Source organism: Quercus suber, unplaced genomic scaffold (assembly GCF_002906115.3).
Source record: "Quercus suber isolate HL8 unplaced genomic scaffold, Cork oak 2.0 scaffold_24, whole genome shotgun sequence".
Classification (NCBI taxonomy): domain Eukaryota; kingdom Viridiplantae; phylum Streptophyta; class Magnoliopsida; order Fagales; family Fagaceae; genus Quercus; species Quercus suber.
The window spans coordinates 1,901,333-1,923,895 of record NW_027069489.1 but is presented as its reverse complement, the minus strand read 5'-3'; the positions used below and the strand labels follow the sequence as shown (position 1 = coordinate 1,923,895).

The 22,563-nt window shown below is 34.6% G+C and overlaps 2 protein-coding genes across 2 annotated transcripts; both read right to left on the bottom strand.

Annotated features, from left to right (window-relative positions):
* Positions 1-698: 698 nt before the first annotated feature.
* LOC112010869 (F-box/FBD/LRR-repeat protein At5g56420) lies at positions 699-3,841 on the bottom strand. Its single transcript, XM_024043245.2, has 4 exons — positions 3,629-3,841; positions 1,601-2,588; positions 1,345-1,500; positions 699-1,248 (listed from the first exon to the last, which is right to left on the bottom strand). The coding sequence occupies exons 1-4, from the start codon at positions 3,658-3,660 to the stop codon at positions 964-966; spliced, it is 1,461 nt and encodes a 486-aa protein (XP_023899013.2). The 5' UTR covers positions 3,661-3,841; the 3' UTR covers positions 699-963.
* A 6,933-nt stretch (positions 3,842-10,774) lies between these two features.
* Positions 10,775-13,992, bottom strand: LOC112010876 (F-box/LRR-repeat protein At3g26922). The gene is made up of 4 exons (XM_024043248.2): positions 13,840-13,992; positions 11,626-12,610; positions 11,352-11,507; positions 10,775-11,219 (listed from the first exon to the last, which is right to left on the bottom strand). Exons 2-4 carry the CDS (start codon positions 12,592-12,594, stop codon positions 10,932-10,934), a joined length of 1,413 nt encoding a protein of 470 aa, XP_023899016.1. The 5' UTR covers positions 12,595-12,610; positions 13,840-13,992; the 3' UTR covers positions 10,775-10,931.
* Between the last annotated feature and the right edge of the window lie 8,571 nt (positions 13,993-22,563).

Here is a 22,563-nt window from a genome sequence, read left to right as displayed (position 1 = left end):
TTAAAATTAAAAATTATATGAACATAATTTTTTATTATCACAAAAACAAATACAAAAGAGAATAACTTTTTTTGGGGAGGAGGAAATGGAATCTAAGCAAATTTTTTAATGCGTGTCACATACAACATAATAATATTTTTAAATACATATACAATATAATATACATATTTTAGAATGTACCTATCAAATATATATATATATATATATTTTTTTTTCATTTTTTTTACTTTTTTTTTTTTATGATGTGGAACTTTATCAAGGCAAGACCTTTAACCCATCCTATGGGAGTAAACCACGGATATATGACATGACCCCACCTGCCAAAACTGTGTATCAGGTCATCTAACAAAACTCAGTAAGACCATTTTTTCATCTTCTTCTCTCTTGTGGACTTCATTCTCAATTGAAAAAGTAGCATGTCACTATCCTATATTAGCCTCCGACAAGTCAGTTTTGCTAAAAGATCTCCCCAGGTGAAAACCAACCAATATTTACAAAAAGATTTAGATTACAGCAGTCAACAACCCAATGCTCAAGTGCAAAACTTTGAAACAATTGCCATTCATTAGTTTTTCAATTATTCAACCACATGGTTAAATCTTGTGAGGTGCTTGAATTTAGTTGGGAATCTACCAGTGTGAAATTATCTCCTAGATGTAACAGGTCAGGAATCTGCATACTACATACTAAAAGGGAGGTTGAGGTTAAGGGAGCTTTCAAAGCATAAACTTTACAGCTTAAATAATTTGTATCAAACCTAATTCATCAACTAGAGTCAAATTGCCAAAGGAAACGCAGAAAAATAGTTGAAAACAAACAACTCTAGAGCTATGATTGAAACTAGATGACAGAAGTCAAAACATGAAGCAAAAGATGTCCTGCCATAATTCTTACATGTTCTGGATAATGTTGGAGACAAGCACTCAGAAATGACCAAACTGTGGTTGGAATTTCAAGAAAGGCTCATGAAAATTCAATTGCACAAGTCCTTGATCGTCTAGATAGCATTAGCAGATCATGAACCTCCTTCTGCCGCCCTACACCTCCAGAGAACTTATCAAGTGAACAAGATATAACCAACCTCTCCAAAATTAGGGCACTTTCAAGCAAAAAGTTCACCACATGTAACTCTCCCTTAGTTCCACCAAACTCCCTAATTGTGATGGACTTGAGGTGTGTTGAGAAACAAGGAGCAACAGGATCCAACTTCCATTCACCTTCTTCACAATATGGAGACAGGAAGATCCCCTGCATGGTCATCAATGAATACAGGGTTTAGACAATGTGTTGTAGTAAAAATTTACTGATGCTTCCTAAAGGAATAGTTAGTTTTAACAACATTACCACGTTAAATATAAGAGAATTCAGACAAGGAAGCTTCTGAATTATGTTCCCCAGTTCTCCAGAAGCAAAATTCATTGGCTCCCCAATAAATTTAAGACAGGTCAAATTACAAAACACAGGCAGATGAGCTAACAATTCCTCTGCATAGCTGAGACCCTATGAACAGAAACATACACCTTTGGTAAGAAAAATAATGAAAGGCAACAACTGCAAAAATAAAGAAACTCACTCATTCAAATGGCAAGTGAAAACATACCTCAATAACGTAAGGAGTGATAGCGAGTTTTTTTACTAAAGAGAGCCCTCTGAGAAGTTTATGCACCCGGTAAGAAACTTCTCTCTGTCTTTTGTCCTTTTCTATAGAGTCTTTTCCACCCAAATAAATAACTGCTTTCATTAGAGATGAAGTTTTATAGAATAAATATTCATTTTTCAATTTACCTCCATAGTAAAAGTATTTGAGATTCATTCCAAAAATCAAGAATTGACAATCATCCTGATCCAGACCGTCTACAGTTTCATATATGGCTAAGGTTTTAAGCATGGGAGCAGAAATACAAACAGATCTGACATTCCACCAACAGCATGCATCTAAAGTTAAATCCTCCAGGACTGGGACACCAGATAAAAGCCGTTGCATTGAGCGGTCATCCGGAAATACAGCAAACCTTATTTTCAAAGTCTTAAGACTTGAAAACCAGATGGAAGAAGGAATCTTGAGAAGAACATACGACTCCAGATTGAAATATGTCAGTGATAAATATGTCAGTGATTCAGAAGTAAATAGGCAATGAGGCAGCATGATTGGTTCTTCAGAATTACACCTTGAATCTTCATCAATACCGAGGCCAATAGATAACACTTGAACTTTGTGCATTACTGCAGCCGAAATCCATGCATTAATGCGAGAGGCATCATTTAGCACATCACATGAAAGCACGAATAGAGTCAAATCTGAGGACTCACGAAGCACAAGTACCCTTTCCACAAAATTCATGAATTGCACCCTCTTCTTCCTCTTGTCTGGCCCATCCTCCATAAACACAAGATCAGTAATGGACATCCATAGGTACTGCCATCTTTTTGATAATGTACTTGTTTTAACAGCATCTTTTGTTTCAAGTAAGGTTAGAATGCGCTGAAGAATTGCATCAGGTAGATTGCTTATTCTATCCGTGTTCTGTTCATCATTTAGCTTCTGGTTTTTGGCTTTGCGTGCTAAAGGACTTACATTCATGGTTTCCCTAAATTACAAAATACATTGTCAAATATGGTAGTGGCATAGAAAAGAACTTGATTAAGATAATTATGAGAAATATAGAACTTAGAGCAAACAATATATAAACAGACATTTTGGTTAATTGGTTATACTCCTTCATTTATGGATTGGTTGTGAAGTAAACAAAGAACTTCTTTAGTAAATAGAACTTATGCAGTTATGATTGTCATACAATTTTAAATAAAATAGCCAAACCCAAATGTAGCTATCTATTTAAGATTTCTTGAAACCCTTAACCAAAGGTTTAAATAATGTAATGTATCGACCACACCGGCCAATAATATGGATATATTCTTAAACTTAATGATGAGTTAGATGAAGTTATTTTGTGGTTTCAAATGTGTGTATAACAGTAACCCCAAAACGCTATACCAAATAATAACCAGTATCAAAAAACTTTGTTCCCGTAATCAAACTGAAACCGCAGTGGGTACAGTATTTATAATTTTGCCCGCAACTCTCATCTAAGCAATTTTTTCATATTAACAGCAACAATCTGACCTATTTGACCAAAGACAAAGAACAAACTAACCAACATTTCACACTTTAAACATTTTGCACCGGTTTTTCACAAAAATTTCAACATTTCAAAGCTCCTATAAATTTAAAATTCAGAACCCATGTGGCACATTGAATTCAAACATACATTTTCCTTCTTCTTTTCTTCTTTTCTTTTATTATTATTATTTTCTCCCCCCAAACCCAAATCAACCCTTCACACTATGCAAACATTACAATCACCATCATTTCTATGAACAAAGGGCTGTAGAAATTCACCAATCAGGAGCACATAACAAGAAATGAGAAACATAAGGAGCATAGAAATATATAAAAATTTAACAGAAGGTTAGAGCTTTGAAGGGCTGGCTATATAGAAATGCAGAAACAAAGCTTAAAAAAAAAACACACACACACACACACATACATCCACTAATTTCATAACTAAGGCAAAGCTACTGGGTACCATTTGAGAAACTTTAAAGAAGAGAGAAAGCAAAAACCAACCCGATTGCACGGCGTCGCCGGACGATCTCCATAGTGGAGGCTTTGACTTCCAGACTCTTTTATTCAGGTCCAGTCCAGGTGGGTTGGGGTTTCTTTTTTATTAGGCACAGTTTGATACCCGCTATAACCAGTGTACGAATCTCAAACACAACCTATGAGGCTGTGACACCCATATTTTTCACAAGGAAGTGAAGTGTGGGATTTTGACGGTTTCTCCCCTTAAGATTCATTTTTTTTAGTTCAAAAAAGTTTTTACCGCTCCACGTTTAAGAAGGAATAAAACTAAAGGATGATAAAAATATAATTTTAACTCTCATTATAACATTACCTAAAATATAGGAATTAATTTTTAAATTGGTTTATCCATTTATTAGCCTCATCACACGCACTATGATGAGTATTTTTTTTTGGTTAGTGGTCTTATTTTGTAAAAAAAAACTGTGTTTTTTATTTTATTTTATATATATAACTTCTATTTTAAAAATTTAATTTATAAGTGAATAAATTAATTTAAAAATTAATAGGAAAGTGGTCCTTTTTAGACAATAGTTTTAGTGGAGTGAATAAATCAATTTGAAAATTAATGGAGAATGGATCCTATTTTTTAGGCAATGTTTGAGGGGAGTTAGAGTTGCATTTTTACCGGGATTGTCCTTTAGTTTTGTCTCTACTTAAACATAGATGTGTAGAGGCCATTTTTGAATTAAAAAAAAGATGAATCCAACAGGAGAAGCTCCTAAAGTATGATAATTAAATAATATGAGGAATCCAAACAGGGGAAGCCCCTTAAATAATAGTGTAGACTAGCCTCATCACACACGTTTCGCGCGTGCGATGAGTTTTTTTTTTTTTGTTATGGTCCTATTTTGTAAGAAAAAAACAGTTTTGTTTTTATTTTATATATATAATTTTATTTTGAAATTTAATTTATAAGTATACATTTGAATTAATAGAATGGCAATGTTTAGAAGATTAGAGTGATTTTACAGGATGCTTAGTTGTTCTCTTAACAAATGGTGTAAATTTGAATAAAAAGAGAATCAAAAGGAGCCCCTATAATAGGTAGATATATATATTTTTATTTTGAAAATTTAATTTATAAGTGAATAAATCAATTTGAAATTAATAGGAGAGAGTGATCCTATTTTTTAGGCAATGTTTGAGTGGGAGTTAGAGTTGCATTTTTACCGGATTGTCCTTTAGTTTTGTCTCTACTTAAACATAGATGTGTAGGGCCATTTTTGAATTAAAAAAAAAGATGAATCCAAACAGGAGAAGTCCTTAAATAATAGTTAATAATAATATAGATAAATTAGATTTTCAAAATAAAAATTATATATATATATATATGGAATAAAAAAAACTCTACAAAATAGGATCACTAACCAAAAAAGAAAAGCCTCATCGCACTTCAAAATCCAAATACATTCCCAAGCAGTTACCTAAACTCAAATCTTATCCACTAAGCAGCGATTTCACTCCATATTCTGATTAACCTGACTTTGCTTTACACTCTTAAATCTGTTTTTGTGGTCTACGGAATTTCACTACTAGGTAAGAGGGATACTCTACTTATTTCTCCAATTTCATTTTTTTTTTTTTTTTTTTTTGGGTATTTATGTTTCTAACGACAATTGTTTTTTTGGATAAATAATCCCGGTTAATTACTGATGTATTGCAACTTGATTACTTGATTGATGTGATTCTCTAACCATTTTTTTTTATTTAATTATTTTACTTAATCTCAGGTAATCAGGATAGATGAATATTTCTGCCCATGAACTATACAATTGTTTTCGGTCTTAGTACTTGGGGTGTTAGGAATGGTTGCACTTGAAGATATTATGGTTCTTGGAGAGCCTATGGCTGGACCTATTAGAATTTGGTAAAAATGTGTGAAGAGTCAAACATGAAACAATTACAGATCTCAAGGAAAAATGAGGAAAACCACATAAAGAATTGGATAACTATTTATTGGAGAGTGATGATTGAGAGTGAGTTTCATTTTGTTACCCATTATCTTGCACTTAAGATAAACATATAAAAAATAACTTTAATGTTTTGTTTTATTAACTTTTTGTGTGTGTATGTGTATGATTGTATCTCAAGTCAGGAACATGAAAAGAAGGCTATCTTAGCCCTTTATAGTTGGATAAAATGTTGTAATTTAAATTTCATCCAACCAATCAGGAAAAAAAAAAGAATAGAAAGAGAGATTATTATTATTTTTCTTTCTTTCTTATATCTATAATTCTAAGGATTTGGATAGTAATAAAGTAAATCAAATCAAAAAAGGTATTTTTGTATTTTGTATTTTTGTTTTTCAAATACCATTAAACCAAAGGATAGTGACTCCAAAAAAGAAAAGAAAAAGATAAGTGCTTTTAAATATATTTTTTATTCTATCTTTTATCTCAATATATATATATATATATATTTAAGTATAGTTTTCTACACAAAAAAAAAAAACACCTTACACGATGGTGCTTATTTATATCTTGAGCTTTTGATTTCATAAATTTTATCATTGATAAATATTAGATTTTGAATTCAAAAATCTATCAACACAAAGTCATACTAGCCTCAGAGTTTCATCACACCTCTAATTATTTTGTAATTGGAAATATTAGTTATCCCAAATTATAATGAATGCAAATTATTAACTTTTTCTCAAAAAAAAATAAAAGAGTCTCTTAAGCACGCGCTAGTATTTTTAAAGCTAATTTTGGGCTAAACCCCTAAGATTTTGGGCTAACTACCCCTAAGATTTGGGCTAATACCAACTAGATCCAAGACATTTCGAAATTGACCATTACAGTCCTTAAACTTAAATGATTTGTAACACCTTATTTATTTTTACTCTCTCTCTCTCTCTCTCAGGCCTTTCTACTTTCTCGTCCCTCTCTTCTTTTTCTCGTGGTCTTTGCGGTGGTGCCGTGGTGTGGGTAAGTGGTGGTTTGTGAGTTTTGGTGTGGATCGGTGTTGGAGACCTTACCTTCTCTCTCTCATGGTCTTGTAGTGGTGCCGTGGTATGGGTTAGTGATGGTTCATGGTGTAGATTGGTGTTGGATGGTTTGTGTTTTCTCTTTCGTGGTGTGCGTTAGGGGTGGTTAGGTTTCGATCAGCAGTGGTGGGTTTGCTGTAAGGGTGGTTGGTGGTGGATGGTCACAAAACCCAAAAAGTTTTTGTATCAAATGATACCATGTCATCTGTATCAAAACCTAATAAATGAGAGATACGTGTGTAAAAATAACTACCCACTAATACATGTTTTTTATTTGTTAGTTGGGTAGTTATTTTTTGTTGACATATTTCACACTTATTGGATTTTGATACCGTTGACATTGTATCATTTGATACCAAATACCTTATCCACAAAGTCACATAGATCAGAGCAACTTCTTTTTTCTTTCTAAGGTCTACAAACTTGTGGGTTTGGTTAAGTGGATGTTTTGATTGATTGGGTTTGGGTTTGGTTTTGGATTAAAATTTTCAATTGAGAGGCTAATTTTTTGTCATAGTTTTTGATTGCATGTTCAGTGATTTGGGTTTAAATCTTCAAACAAACTTGATTTGTTGTGTTTTCCTCTTCATTGAGTTTTTTTTGTTGGGCAATTTTTTCCCTGTTTGTTTTCTAAGAAAGTTCTTGTTCTGCGTGTGTGTATATATATAATTCGAGATAGAGAAAGAGAAGAGAGAGAGAGTCAAAGAGAGGGATGAGAGGTGAGTTAACAGCATTATAGTCCGTTTAGACTTAGGGACTGAAATGATCAATTTTGAAATGTTTTAAATCTGGTTAGCATTAGCCTAAACCTCAGGAGTATTTAATGAAATTTACCCTAATGTACATATGCTTGAGATAATTATTGCCATGAGAGACCCGTAGGGATGTCACCTTTATGTGAGTGGAATGTGTAATATATTGACTAACCAAGAGTGTTGTTTAAAAGTGATGTCCTTCCAGGCTTCCAATTATCATTTGTCATATATGAGCAGTTGTAAGGAAACATTCAAATTGTTATTGTCATCGCCTATAGCATTCTCACAAATATATATACACCATCTAAAAAAGCAATTTGTCACATAATACCCCCCTGGAAACCATCACATATATAAGCAATATATATATATATAGAGAGAGAGAGAGAGAGAGAGAGAGAGAGAGAGAGAGAATAAAAATAAAAGACATTGTTTTGTTGGCACTTGACCATTAAATCAATTATGGAGATAGATTGAATAACCATTTCGAAAACGAAATCAAACTTGGTGGATTAAACTTAAATTTTAAAAATTTAAGGGACCAAAATGAAAATTTCTCCAAATTTCAAGGTCAAAATAATGATTTAATTTAAATTATTCCATAAGCCTATATTACATTCCAAACATATATCAATCTAATTAAGTTGGTTGAAGTTTATTTAATTTGTTACATAGCTACCATTTTTTTCTTTTGTTTTCATGCCTTCTTCTTTTCTCATGTGGTGGAGTGGAAACTTCCATCGCAGCTTTAACACACTGTTTACATAGCATATTTGGACAAAAGACTAGTTTGATTCATTTTGCCAAAATGATGGACAAAGTGGACCAAAATTAAACTTTATTAACTAATTTGGAAATGGAAGTAAAAGTTAAAGGAAAAGAATGAATTTACCTTTGTTTACAACATGAAATGGTTTTAATTATATTGATCAACAACCCAGAAGTGAAATTAGCTTGTAGATATAATGGTTTTGGAATATGTATTCCACCTCCCAAAAGGTAGGGTGAGGATTGAGGAAGCATACAAAGCATGAGCTTTATACTTTTGAGAATGGGCAAAACTTAAGTAAGTATGCACTTAGTTGAAAAGTTAATATGATTTCTAATTAAATTTAACTATATGATTGTATTGAAAAATCAACAATTATTAAATTAACTGTGTTCTTTCATGTAATGCATATGTTTATATTTATGTTTTTATAGTAAAATTTTATGTTTAGAGTTAAATCCTCACTTAATCACTGAACAAAAAAGTCTCATACATCTTTGCCCATAAATGTTTCAAAAGGGTTAGAAATATGACTCATTAGTAATTGGATGCATGTTGTAAGACATAAGCTTAGGATGAATTAAATAAAGACTATCATTTTGTTACATGAATATTTGATCTTGAATTTCATATCAGTATAATTAATTGCTCTAATCCCTTAATTTACTTTAACCGATCAATTCCTTAATTTTTGTATTCAATTTGGGGAAAGTAAATCATACTTTCCAACATGTATTTGTATGTAATAGTTTTGAGGCATGCACAAGATACATTATAAATCACCATTTAGTTATTCACTATTTATTTATTTATTTTTTGTAACTAGTTATAATTGTGCGTTTATCTTGTGAGCAAGGTTGTGAATTGCTTTTAAAACATTGTCTTGGTTTAAAGAAGCAATTCTGAATAGAGCACCCAGTGTATTTGTAGTTAATACCATTGCTGAATATTAAGATTTACTCAACCAAATACCTTGACATTGAGATCTTAACCATAATTAAATCACTCTTTTTTTTTCAAGATCTAGCTTTAAAGGAATGCCAATAGTTAACTCAAACCTGAGTGGTTTTAATATAAGATAAAGATTGCATTATTTATTATGTAGTTTTGGAATTCATCAAAGTATAAAGACTTTTCCTTAGATTTATAAATTTTTTTTTTAAAGTTAATATATGCAAACATGTATTGGTTGTTATGTAACTTTTTATTTTTTGAAAAATAAATATAGACATTGTATGTATATTAACATGAAAATTTTACATTTTTCAATTTATAATATTAAAGTAATAGTAAAACTATATAATAAAAATTTTATTTTTTGATAAAAATATGGTACAGAAAAAATAATTGACAAAAAAACATTAAAATCTTTCAAGACTCATTAAAATTGCTCTTCTTTAAATTTTCTTAGTGGTGGAGTGGAAACTTCCATCACAACTTTTAACACATTGTTTACTTAACATATTTGGAAAGAAGAACCAGTTTGATTCATTTTGCCAAAATGATAGACTAAGTGGACCAAAATTAAACTTTATGAACTAATTTGGTAATGGAAGTAGAAGTTAAAGGACAAGAATGAATTTTACCCTTGTTTACACCACAAAATGGATTTGATTACAGCGAGCAACAATCCAAAAGTGAAATTAGCTTGTAGCTATAATGGTTTGAGAATATTATTCTACCTTCCAAAAGGCGGAATGAGGATTGAGGATGCATCCAAAGCATGAGCTTTACACTTTCGAGAATGGACAAAATTTAAGTAAGTCTGCAATTAGTTGAATAATTAATATGATTTCCAATTATATTCAACTATATGACTGTATTGACCAATGAACAACAATTGAATATAACTGTCCTTGAGGGAAGGTAACATCTTTTGTGCTACATTGATAATAGAATCACATAAAAGAATTTAATTGAGGAACCTAAGGTACAATTTCTATAACTTTGGTCTTTAATTGAAGTTAGAAGTGCAAAATCAAAACATAAGACTATAGATGTCCTGCCATAATCTGTTCTGAGAAATGTTGGAAATGAACACTGAGAAATGACCAACTGTGGTTGGCAACCCAAGGGCTCAAGGAAAATCAATTGCACAATTTCATCCGAACATTGTGTTTAATAAATCACATTTTGTTTCTCTATGGTATGTGGAACGAAGGCAAATGGAGAGTATAAGGAAACGAGAATGTACTATTCCATCCAAACATAGGGTTATGCTTCCCTTGCATTTTAGTTTCAAGGGATAAGAATAATTAACAGTCTTCTCCAAAACTGTCGCATTCTTTAGCAGAACTAGAGAAGATTTTCCCACAAGCGAAAACCAAAACTCAGAATTCAAGTGACTAAGAGAACATTAGAATTTTCATAGATGATTGGTAGATCATCAAACAAGGAAAGAAAGGGCTAGAGCCAAATTCTAGCTGTTTAGAGCTTAAAGCACCAAACCAAATCAAGAAATTTAGCAGCAGATTTGGAGGAGAAGGAAACTGCATCATACCTCTCAGGAGGCAAGAATTAAAAACTGATGTGCTCAGCTTAGAGTTTCTAAAGCTATTCAGTCAATAGCCAGAAGACCCTCTAAACAACCAAAAAAAAAATGAAGAATTTATAGAATAGAGAGCGAGAAAAACCACCGGCCTATGATATAATCAGAGGTGTAAAGCCAAAGCTTGAAGTAATGTAAACCTGACAAAAGCATTACATGTACCAAGAGAATTTGGGATAAAAGGCCCAGGAATGGACAGTCTTGATCGGAACAAACCTAGGAAATACTCATGAAATTTCAATTACACAACTTATTGATCCTCTGGGAAGCATTAGTAACTGTTCACGAACCTCCTGTTGCCTCCCTGAGCCCACTGAGAACTTTACAAGAGAACAAGATATTACCATTTTCTCCAATGTTGTAGCATCTTTCAGCAAATTCTTTACTACATGTAGTTCTCCTTCAGTTCCACAAAAATTACATATTTTGATGGTCTTGAGTCTTGTAGTGAAACAAGGAGGAACTGGAGCCACTCTCCAATCAGTTTTTTCACAATAAGTGGAAAGGCAGATTCCCTACATTGTCATCATAGAACACATGCTTTACCCATAAGTCCATAGTAGCAATGGTAGTAAATACAAGTTACCAATGCAATAGTAAATACAGACAGCAATGGTAAAGCAAAAGTTGAGGTTATAAAAAGTTACCTCTGCAAAAGCAAGAGAACTAAGACAAGGCAAGTTTTGGAGTAATCTCAACAGTGTCCCACAAGCAAAATCCATTGGCTCCGCATGAAATTCAAGATGGATCAAATTTGGAAACACAGGCAAACATGCAATGAATTCTTCTGCATATGTGAGAACCTAAGGAACAGCATCATACTCGTCAGAACTAGAAAGCCTCAAATAAACCCTTTGGAGGATATGCCGATGAAAACAAATTATGAAAATTTTATCCATTTAACAAGAAATGGAGTTGTACCTTAAGAGTGTAAGGAGTTAATGCTAGGTTTTTCACATGAGAAAGTCCTCTAAGAAGCTTATTTGCCCTATAAGCATCTCCTCTGTGTCTTGTGGCCCTTTCAGTAATGAAGCTTCCACATCCCACATCAAAATATGCCTTAATTAGTGAGGTTGAATCATAAAAACAATAATCACTTAAGAGTCCACCAATGTAAACGAAGCTTTGAAGACTCGTTCCAAAAATCAATTTTTGACAATTGTCTCGATTTTCTGTTTCATAAATGGTCAAGTTTCGAAGCATGGGAGCAGATATACAGACAGCTTCCACATTCCCCCACTTGCAAAGAGCTAAAGTCAGATTCTCCAGGACTGGGCAACCTGAAAAGAGCCGTTTTGTTGAATAGTCCCCTTCAAAGGTAACATACTTAAGATACAAGCTCTTGAGACTTGAAAAGCATACAGAACGAGGAAGCTTGAGCACACGGCCCATCTTTTTAGTCGAACGGCTCATCTCTAGAGTTAAGTCTTCTAGTGAATCACAATTAAATAAACAAGGAGGAAACGTGTATGCATCTCGGAGTCCACAAAGGGCAAGAAATAACTTTCGAACATTGTGTTGTAGTGCATACAATATCCATGTATTGATGCGAGAAGCATCGCACAGAACATCACATGCAAGTGCAAAATACTTGATGTCTGAGGAGTCACGGAGCATTAGTACTCTTTCCACAAAATTCATGAAGAGGTCCCTCTTATAGATCAACTCACATGGCATACAAAACACAAAACTGGTAATGGACATCCATAGGTGTTCCCACCTCTTCGATAATATGCTTGTTCCAACAGCATCTCTTGTGGGAAGGAATGTTAGAATGTGCTGAAGAATTGAGTCAGGTAATTTGCTTATTCTATCTATGCCTTCATTAGTGCTCCATTTGTCACTAACCTTCCTGCCTTTGGCATTCCATGTCCGAGTAATTGCCTCCATGATTTTGATGGTTTCCCTGAATTACAAAATCCATAAGCCTTAATAAGATACCTTTCTTCATGGCATGAATACACTCAGCAGGAGTAAAACTTGTACTCCTCTCTCACTCTCTCTCTGGGATATTTATTACACATTGCAGTTAAGCTTTTGAATGTAAGTTTCAGCTGTGACCCAAAAGGTCCAAAACAAAAGGGTTGGCTCAGAAATACATATACATCTCATATGTACTCAATTTAATCAATCAAAATGAGTGGATCCATTTGATCAAAATTCTAACTTGAACATTTTCCTTCCATATTACTTTGCTTACACAAATATATAAAATTCCAAAGCCTCAAATTCTCTTTTACTTGTTGTGGGGCCTGAAAGTCTGGTAGCCTCGGCCCATTTTACATCCGGTCCAAGGCCCATGCTGAGGATAGAGAATCGCCCGAGGACGTTGTATAACGGCCTGAGCTGTAAGGACCCCCGCTGAGGATGACCCTGTCCTCGGTGGATCGAGGCCAACACCAAGTGGGGGAACAAGCCCAGGACAGGTTGTCACCTCCACAATAAATGCGCTCACCTAACCCTCTGACCGCACTAATGGAGATGTGACTCCTGGATAGGGCAACCTTGGCCACTGCAAATCACATGAGTACTGATAATGCAACTGATGGGACGGATGGTTATTAAGGAAGCGCGTGGAACAGGTGGAAGAAAGAGATGGTGAGAAGAGGACTATATAATAGGAACCAACAGAACAGTTAAGAGGGAGAAAAAAAGAGGAAAGGAAGGGACTTCTGTCAAGATCCTCGGATTGGTGCCGAGGAGAGACCTTGAGCATTAACTTTGGCGCGCCGGCCTTCAACGGGTGTGAATCCTGTTTTGGGCGTTGTCCATTTGTTAAGACTTAATTCTTGAACCCACTCTCTAAAAATGTATTGTTTAGGTTTGGATCATTTTCTTTTTGATTTACGAGGGTCTTTCCAAATTGATTTACGAGGGCCTTTTCAAATTGAGTCCTTGCTCTTGTGTTTGTTTGCTCTCTCTCAGCAGCCCAAACATATTGATTGACAGTAATGACAAACACCCAGAAATATTTTTGAAAGTAAGCAAAATTTTCCAAGACAAAATATCAAATCTAAACTCAAAATCAGTGACAAAACCCATTATAGATTTTCTACAGCAAACGCATAACAATAATAAGAAACACATAAAACATATATTAATATTAAAAAAGCAGTGAGGAATGGCCGAGATTACCTGAATAAGAACCTCTAGTTTTGTAGTCTACATAAAATGGTGATGAGGTTGCTCCAGGGTTTATTCCGAGATTTCTCTGTTGCGAAGTTGGTCAGGCTCGTATAAAGAATAAAAAAGGCTCTGAAACTTATTGTGGCGACTTGCCTAAAGTGTCGTCTTAAAAGGGTCCTACTAATGGTACGGTACATTTTAGGACCGATGTTATCTTTTTTTTTTTTCGGTAAAACAAGGACTGGGTTTGGATACAGCGTTAAGCTGCGGCACGTTTCTGTTCTCGCGTTTTCTCTTTTTTTTTTTTTTTTTTTTTATAGCCATCCTAATATATATATATATATATATATATATATATATATAACCACAATTGAAAGGTGAAAGCCTCGTGACTGAAGATTTGATCCGTGACTTGTTCATGGGTATACATGGTGGCTAATTCTAGAATTTAGTATATATATATATATAAACCCATGAAGACGTAAGGCTATAAAAATGAAATGAGTTTCGTAATCCGTAGCTTTGTTCTAAAATACTCACAGAGGCTACCTACGATTTAATATACATATAACCAAAAGGAGATGTGAAGCCATATACATAACCTTTCTCAATTCACAGTTTGTACTAGACAGTGCGCCACTTGGGGTTTAATACATATTAACCCTAATGAAAACGTGAAAGTCCTATACATAAATTAAGGTTGCAATCCATGATAATTCTAAACCTTTGATTCTTTGATTCTAATGAACGAAAAATCATACCTGAACAATCAGTTGCCTCTTCAATTAACTCCAAGGAAAAATACACCTTCTAGCCTCCTTAGTGATGAAACCCTAGCCTCCTTAGTGATGAAACCCTTCTTAACCCAAACCCTAATTATCTTTTCCTCCAACTTATATTTTAACACATCAGAAATGTGAGCTTGGTGGGGTAGTGGGCTGGAGTTTAAATCCACTTAGGCTTATCTCTTTAGTCTCCAAGAGGCCCATAGAACATCTTTCTCTTTTCTTTTTATTTATTTTAATTGCCTCACTAAATTGTGTGCACTAAACTTTAATTTTCTCACCTATTTGTAGCACCACAAAATTGTCTACTTCCATCTTACTATGCACACACATACAATACCTCAACTCTATATTAAAATTGACAAGGTACAGTGATAATCATAAAATCAAAATTGGGGTATTACATCAGGAGTAGTTAATGAAATTTACCCTAATGTATATATGCTTGAGATAATTATTGCCATGAGAGACCCATAGGGATGTCACCTTTATGTGAGTGGAATGTGTAGTATATTGACTAACCAAGAGTGTTGTTTAAAAGTGATGTCCTTCCTGGCTTCCAATTATCATTTGTCATATATGAGCAATTGTAAGGAAACATTCAAATTGTTGTTGTCATCGCCTATAGCATTCTCACAAATATATATACACCATCTAAAAAAGCAATTTGTCACATAATACCCCCCTGGAAACCATCACATATATAAGCAATATATATATATATATATAGAGAGAGAGAGAGAGAGAGAGAGAGAGAGAGAATAAAAATAAACGACATTGTTTTGTTGGCACTTGACAATTAAATCAATTATGGAGATAGATTGAATAACCATTTTGAAAATGAAATCAAACTTGGTGGATTAAATTTAAATTTTAAAAATTTAAGGGACCAAAATGAAAATTTCTCCAAATTTCAAGGTCAAAATAATGATTTAATTTAAATTATTCCATAAGCCTATATTACATTCCAAACATATATCAATCTAATTAAGTTGGTTGAAGTTTATTTAATTTGTTACATAGCTACCATTTTTTTCTTTTGTTTTCATGCCTTCTTCTTTTTTTCTCATGTGGTGGAGTGGAAACTTCCATCGCAGCTTTAACACACTGTTTACATAGCATATTTGGACAAAAGACTAGTTTGATTCATTTTGCCAAAATGATGGACAAAGTGGACCAAAATTAAACTTTATTAACTAATTTGGAAATGGAAGTAAAAGTTAAAGGAAAAGAATGAATTTACCTTTGTTTACAACATGAAATAGTTTTAATTATATTGATCAACAACCCAGAAGTGAAATTAGCTTGTAGATATAATGGTTTTGGATTAATATGTATTCCACCTCCCAAAAGGTAGGGTGAGGATTGAGGAAGCATACAAAGCATGAGCTTTATACTCTTGAGAATGGGCAAAACTTAAGTAAGTATGCACTTAGTTGAAAAATTAATATGATTTCTAATTAAATTTAACTATACAATTGTATTAAAAAATCAACAATTATTAAATTAACTGTGTTCTTTCATGTAATGCATATGTTTATATTTATGTTTTTATAGTAAAATTTATGTTTAGAGTTAAATCCTCACTTAATCACTGAAAAAAAAGGTATCATACATCTTTGCCCATAAATGTTTCAAAAGGGTTAGAAATATGACTCATTAGTAATTGGATGCATGTTGTAAGACATAAGCTTAGGATGAATTAAATAAAGACTATCATTTTGTTACATGAATATTTGATCTTGAATTTCATATCAGTATAATTGATTGCTCTAATCCCTTAATTTACTTTAACCGATCAATTCCTTAATTTTTGTCTTCAATTTGGGGAAAGTAAATGATACTTTCCAACATGTATTTGTATGTAATAGTTTTGAGGCATGCACAAGAAACATTATAAATCACCATTTAGTTATTCACCATTTAGTTATTTTTTTTTGTAACTAGTTATAATTGTGCGTTTATCTTGTGAGCAAGGTTGTGAATTGCTTATAAAACATTGTCTTGGTATAAAGAAGCAATTCTGAATAGAGCACCCAGTGTATTTGTTATTGTGGGTTTAATGATAGTTAATAACATTGCTGAATATTAAGATTTATTCAACCAAATACCTTGACATTGAGATCCTAACCATAATTAAATCACTCTTTTTTTTTTTTTTTTTTTTTGCAAGATCTAGCTTTAAAGGAATGCCAATAGTTAACTCAAACCTGAGTGGTTTTAATGTAAGATAAAGATTGCATTATTTATTATGTAGTTTTGGAATTCATCAAAGTATAAAGACTTTTCCTTAGATTTATAATTTTTTTTTTAAAGTTAATATATGCAAACATGTATTGGTTGTTATGTAACTTTTTATTTTTTGAAAAATAAATATAGACATTGATGTATATTAACATGAAAATTTTACATTTTTCAATTTATAATATTAAAGTAATAGTAAAACTATATAATAAAAATTTTATTTTTATTGATAAAAATATGGTACAGAAAAAATAATTGACAAAACAACATTAAAATCTTTCAAGACTCATTAAATTGCTCTTCTTTATGAATTTTTATATAAATAATTAAATTTAAGTCACTAGGGTTTCTATTTATTGTTATATATAATGTGTTATTTCATGTATATGCATATGTTTATTGTTATGTATACGGTTCAAAACTTGATACTTTGCTCACTTGAGTGGAGATTACCTTTGTTAGTCTCTCATAACTCACCCCTGTTAAAAACGGGAGATGAATATGTATTTTTTGCTCTATATATATAAAACAAGAGAAATATAATCTAAAAGAAATTTTGTAAAAATTGTAAAGCCTTGGTTTAAGAACACATTTTCCTCTTGGTATGACCATTCTCGAGCCAATCAATCCAAACTAAATTTTCATATTCACACAAATCCAAAAAACATTCACAAACTACACACATGCGTGCGCGCACACACACAAAAAGTGAGAAAGAGAAATAGATGCGAGAAACCCATGGCAGATCCAAGAGAGAAGCTGATCCATCTACATGTTCATCACCATTGCCACCAATTGCAGTAGCTTCCCCTTCCTCGTGATCTCTCTCCAATTAAACCTCAGTCTCCCTCTCTCTCTCGCGCCAACCCATACCCATGGTGAAGCCTCCTTGCTTGCCTCTCTTTGTTCGGCACTGAAAGTTCAAAATGGGTATGAAACACCCTTGAACGTTTAGACCCCAAATAATAAAAATACCAATTCAAGCTTTATATCAAACAATTAATGTGCGGAATATGATAACAAGCTCATAACAGAATTGATAAACAATCTAAGCCAAATATAAACACATCCACAGCAGTAAATATAAGGCAAAGATAAAAGAAAAGAGAGATGCAAACACACGGACAACACACGATGTGTTATCGAAGAGGAAACCGAAGTCCTCGGCGTAAAACCTCTTCGCCGCCCTCCAAGCGGTCAAATAATCCACTAAAGAATGTAGTTAGGATACATGAACAGCAGAAGACCCTCCAAGCCTAATCTACCCAAGTACCTAAGCCCTCCAAGCTTCTTGCTCCAACAGGTTACGCCGAACCTATTTCTTCTTTAGCTTCCCGGATTCCGCTACTTGACCATAGCATCAACCAATGTATATTGGTTCCTTTCCAAACTGCTTCCCAAAGCACCAAATGGACCTTCTCACAGACGTGGGTGTGGTGAGATAAGGGTTTGGTAAATGACCTCTCAAGGGTATGACAATGGAGAGGAAGAGAGTAGAGGAATTTGTAGAGTCTCTTTAGATGAAGATTGGGGATGAATCAATCTTGTATTTCTCTAGGGTTTTCTCTCACAAAATTCTCTCTGGAAGCTTTCTCAATATGATGGGTATAAGGGTGTATATATAGTAGGGTGAGAAGGGAATGTAAAACGTCAGTTTTTGCCAAACAGGGCAAGTTGGCGACTTGATCTCGCGGCTTGTCCAAGTCGCGAAATCAAGTCGCGACGTAATGGCCTGGCCAGACTGAAACTTTTGTCCTGTAGCGTGACAGCTGGCGCGACCCTTCAGCTTCCCAGTGTGCCTCTCACGTGCCTGCCTTTTGCAGCTTGCCAGTCGCGAGCCACCCGCGAGACTCTGTTTTTCTTGCACACTCTTGAGCTTTTCTTCACAACTTCTCACACACTACCCTTACAATTTTCCCACCTAAATACAGGGTTACTAAGTGCTAAATTACAAGCAAATTGGTCACGGAATAAAGCCAATTAGATGGTTGATTAAATTCAACCTTACAGGCACCATACCACCTCTACCTCTACAATTTCTCTCTTAAACCCTCACTGTTTTCTCTAATCTACACTGAACCCATGACCTCAAAACATATATCAATCTAATTAAGTGGGTTGAAGTTTAATTTAATTTGTTACACATCTACTTTTTTTTTCTTCATGCCTTCTTCTTTTCTCATGTGGTGGAATGGAAACTTCCCTCACAACTTTTAACACATTGTTTACTTGATAGAAGAAGAGGAGAGTGTTTCATCCAAATTAACATAGTGTTTAATAAATCACATTTTGTTTCTCTATGGTATGTGCAACGAAGGCAAACAGAGAAGAGGAGAGTATAAGGAAACGAGAATGTACTATTCCATTGAATTATAGGGTTATGCTTCCCTTGCACTTTAGTTTCAAGGGATAAGAAGAATTAACAGTCTTCTCCAAAACAATTGCATTCTTGAGCAGAACTACAGAAGATTTTCCCACAAGTGAAAACCAAAACTAATTATTCAAGTGACTAAGAGTACATTAGAATTTTCATAGATGATCGGTAGATCATCAAACAAGAAAAGAAAGGGGTAAAGCCAAATTCTAGCTGTTTAGAGCTCAAAGCACCAAACCAAATCATGAAATTTGGCCGCAGATTTGGTGGAAAAGGAAAATGCATCATAGCTCTCAACAGGCAAGAATTAAAAACTGATGTGCTCATCTTAGAGTTTCTGAAGCCATTCAGTCAATAGGCCAGAAGATCCATTAAACAACCAAAAAAATAAAAAACAAAGAATTTATAGAATAGAAAGCGACAAAAACCACCGGCCTATGATATAATCAAAGCTGTAAAGCCAAAGCTTGAAGTAAGGTAAACCTGACAAAAGCATTACATGTACCAAGAGAATTTGGGATAAAAGGCCCAGGAATGGGCAGTCTTGATCGGAAAAAACCTAGGAAATACTCGTGAAATTTCAACTGCACAACTTATTGATTCTCTGGGAAGCATTAGTAACCGTTCATGAACCTCCTTTTGCCTCCCTGAGCCCACTAAGAATTTTACAAGAGAACAAATTATTACCATTTTCTCCAATGTTGTAGCATCTTTCAGCAAATTCTTTACTACATGTAGTTCTCCCTCAGTTCCACAAATTTTTTTGACAATTGCCTCGATTTTCTGTTTCATATATGGTCAAATTTCGAAGCATGGGAGCAGATATACAAACAGCATCCACATCATCCAGGACTGGGCAACCTGAAAAGCGCTTTTTGTTGAATAGTCCCCTACAAAGGTAACATACTTAAGATACAAGCTCTTGAGACTTGAAAAACATAGGGAACGGGGAAGCTTGAGCACAAAGCCCATCTTTTGAGTCGAACAGCTCATCTCTAGAGTTGAGTCTTCTAGTGAATCACAACTAAATAAGGAGGAAACGTGTATGCATCTAGGAGACCACAAAGGGCAAGAAATAACTTTCGAACATTGTGTTGTAGTGCATGCAAGATCCATCTATTGATATGAGAAGCATCACATAGAACATCACATGCAAGAGCAAAATACTTTTGTCTATGGACTCACGGAGCATAAGTACTCTCTCCACAAAATTCAAGAAGAAGTCCCTCTTATAGATCAACTCACACAGTATACAAAACACAAAACTGATAATGGACATCCATAGGCGTTCCCATATCTTCGATAATATGCCTGTTCCAACAGCATCTCTTGTGGGAAGGAATGTTAGAATGTGCTGAAGAATTGAGTCAGGCAATTTGCTTATTCAATCTATGCCTTCATCAGTGCTCCATTTATCATTAACCTTCCTGCCTTTGGCATTCCGTGTCAAAGTAATTACCTCAATGATTTTGATGGTTTCCCTAAATTACAAAATCCATAAGCCTTAATAAGATACCTTTCTTCATGGCATGATTACACTCAACAGGAGTAAAACTTGTACTTCTCTCTCATACACACACACTCTCTCTCTGTGGGATATTTAGTTATTTACTACACATTGTGGTCAAGCTTTTGAATGTTAGTTTCATCTGTGAACCAAAAGGTCCAAAACAAAAGGGTTGGCTCAGAAATACATATACATCTCATATGTATACAATTTGTTAGTGTATAGATTAGGCTAGATTATCCCATTGGGCCTAGCTCAGTATATTACTTGTACTGCACTCATGTTACTTGTACTGCACTCATGTTACTTGTACTACACACATACCTAGCCTATATAAGGCTCTCTTTTGTACATTGTTTTATACACATCAATATACTAACTATTCAGTCATTCTCTCTCTCTCTTTATATTGTTAACATGGTATCAGAGCCTTTCCTTTGATTTTTGGGTTCCTGTGGACATCTCCGGCGTTCTTCCGCTGCCCTCGCCTTCATCCAGTAGTCACTGTCAGAAGCGAGTCACCGCTGTCACGCCCACAACCCTAGAACACTCGGATTTCGTCAGTTTGTTGATCAAACCGCCAAAGTAAAGGCACACATTGACAGATCTGACAGTCCCGAGCAAAACCCAACCAAGAACGGCTAGAAATCACCTCTCACGCGCCCTCACGCGCCGGCTGAAGTTTCTGCTGCTTGATCATGCGCCTCCACGCGCTTCCACGCGCCGGTCACGCGCCTCCATGCGCCTGCTCCGTATCTCGTCTTGCCACGTCAGCCCTAGGGTGATGTCACTTAGCCATGTCAGCATCAGCCGTTGACTGTTGACTTTGACTAAAGTCAAAATTTTTCAACAGGACCTGTCTTACTCAGTTTTTCACGTAGATTCCGATTTTGGGCCCTGTTTCTGCATTTAAGGTCTCTAAATCTCATTTTTTGGTCATTTTCTTCATTATGGCTCAACAAAATGAACGAGACATCATACATACTATCAACATTATGTTGGATGGTCCTACTAGCTATCATGCATGGTCTCAAAATATGATTGTTTTTCTCAAGGGTCGTAAACTGTGGAGATATGTGACTGGTTCAATTCCTAAGCCAGTACCAAACCCTAAGTCCAAAGTCACAGCTGCTGAAGAGTCTTCCACGACTACTGTTACAACAGATGATTATGAAGATCGCCTAGAGGAATAGGAGAGTATTCAGAGTAAGATCTTGTCTTGGTTTATCAATACCTCTATTCCCTCCATTTATAATCTTCTTCCTCATCTTGAGACTGCTAAGGCTGCTTGGAAGTTTTTGGCCGATCGCTATAATTGTACTAATGATTCAAGCTTGGAGTTCCACATTGAATCAAAACTTTATCAAATGCACCAAGAGACAGGTCAGTCTATTTCTGATTTTTATTCTCAGACTTCTACTATGTGGGAACAACTTTCTGCTGCAGATCCTCCACTAGTGTGTTCTAAGGACATTGAGCTCTTTGTCAAATATCGGGATCGCCGTAGATTTATGCACTTCATGATGGGTTTGCGTGAGGATTTTGAGTCTACTAGGGCTTTTCTGCTTAGTCGGTCTCCTACTCCTTCTCTTGATGCTGTAGTCAAGGAGCTAATTTCTGAGGAGAACCGTCGGCCTACTCATCACATGTCATCATCTGATCATGTATTGGCTACACCATCTCCACAGCCTCCAATTGCTACATTCACTGCTCCTCCATGAATAAACTCTAGGCCTCCCACCTCTCAGTCTTCCAAAAGTACTCGCTGTGAGTTTTGCCGTGCTAAAGGCCATGACATCTCAGTTTGTCGCAAACTGCAAAAA

Bases quoted from the DNA above. Each gene is read 5' to 3' on its own strand.
- LOC112010869 (XM_024043245.2), bottom strand. From the start codon at position 3,660: ATGGAGATCGTCCGGCGACGCCGTGCAATCGG. The intron at 2,589-3,628 runs GTTGGTTTTTGC...TTTGTAATTTAG, and splicing joins CGGCGACGCCGTGCAATCGG to GGAAACCATGAATGTAAGTC. The intron at 1,501-1,600 runs GTATGTTTTCAC...TTCTGTTCATAG, and splicing joins TCACTCCTTACGTTATTGAG to GGTCTCAGCTATGCAGAGGA.
- LOC112010876 (XM_024043248.2), bottom strand. From the start codon at position 12,594: ATGGAGGCAATTACTCGGACATGGAATGCCAAAGGCAGGAAGGTTAGT. The intron at 11,508-11,625 runs GTACAACTCCAT...GCTGTTCCTTAG, and splicing joins TAACTCCTTACACTCTTAAG to GTTCTCACATATGCAGAAGA. The intron at 11,220-11,351 runs GTAACTTTTTAT...ATGACAATGTAG, and splicing joins GTTCTCTTGCTTTTGCAGAG to GGAATCTGCCTTTCCACTTA.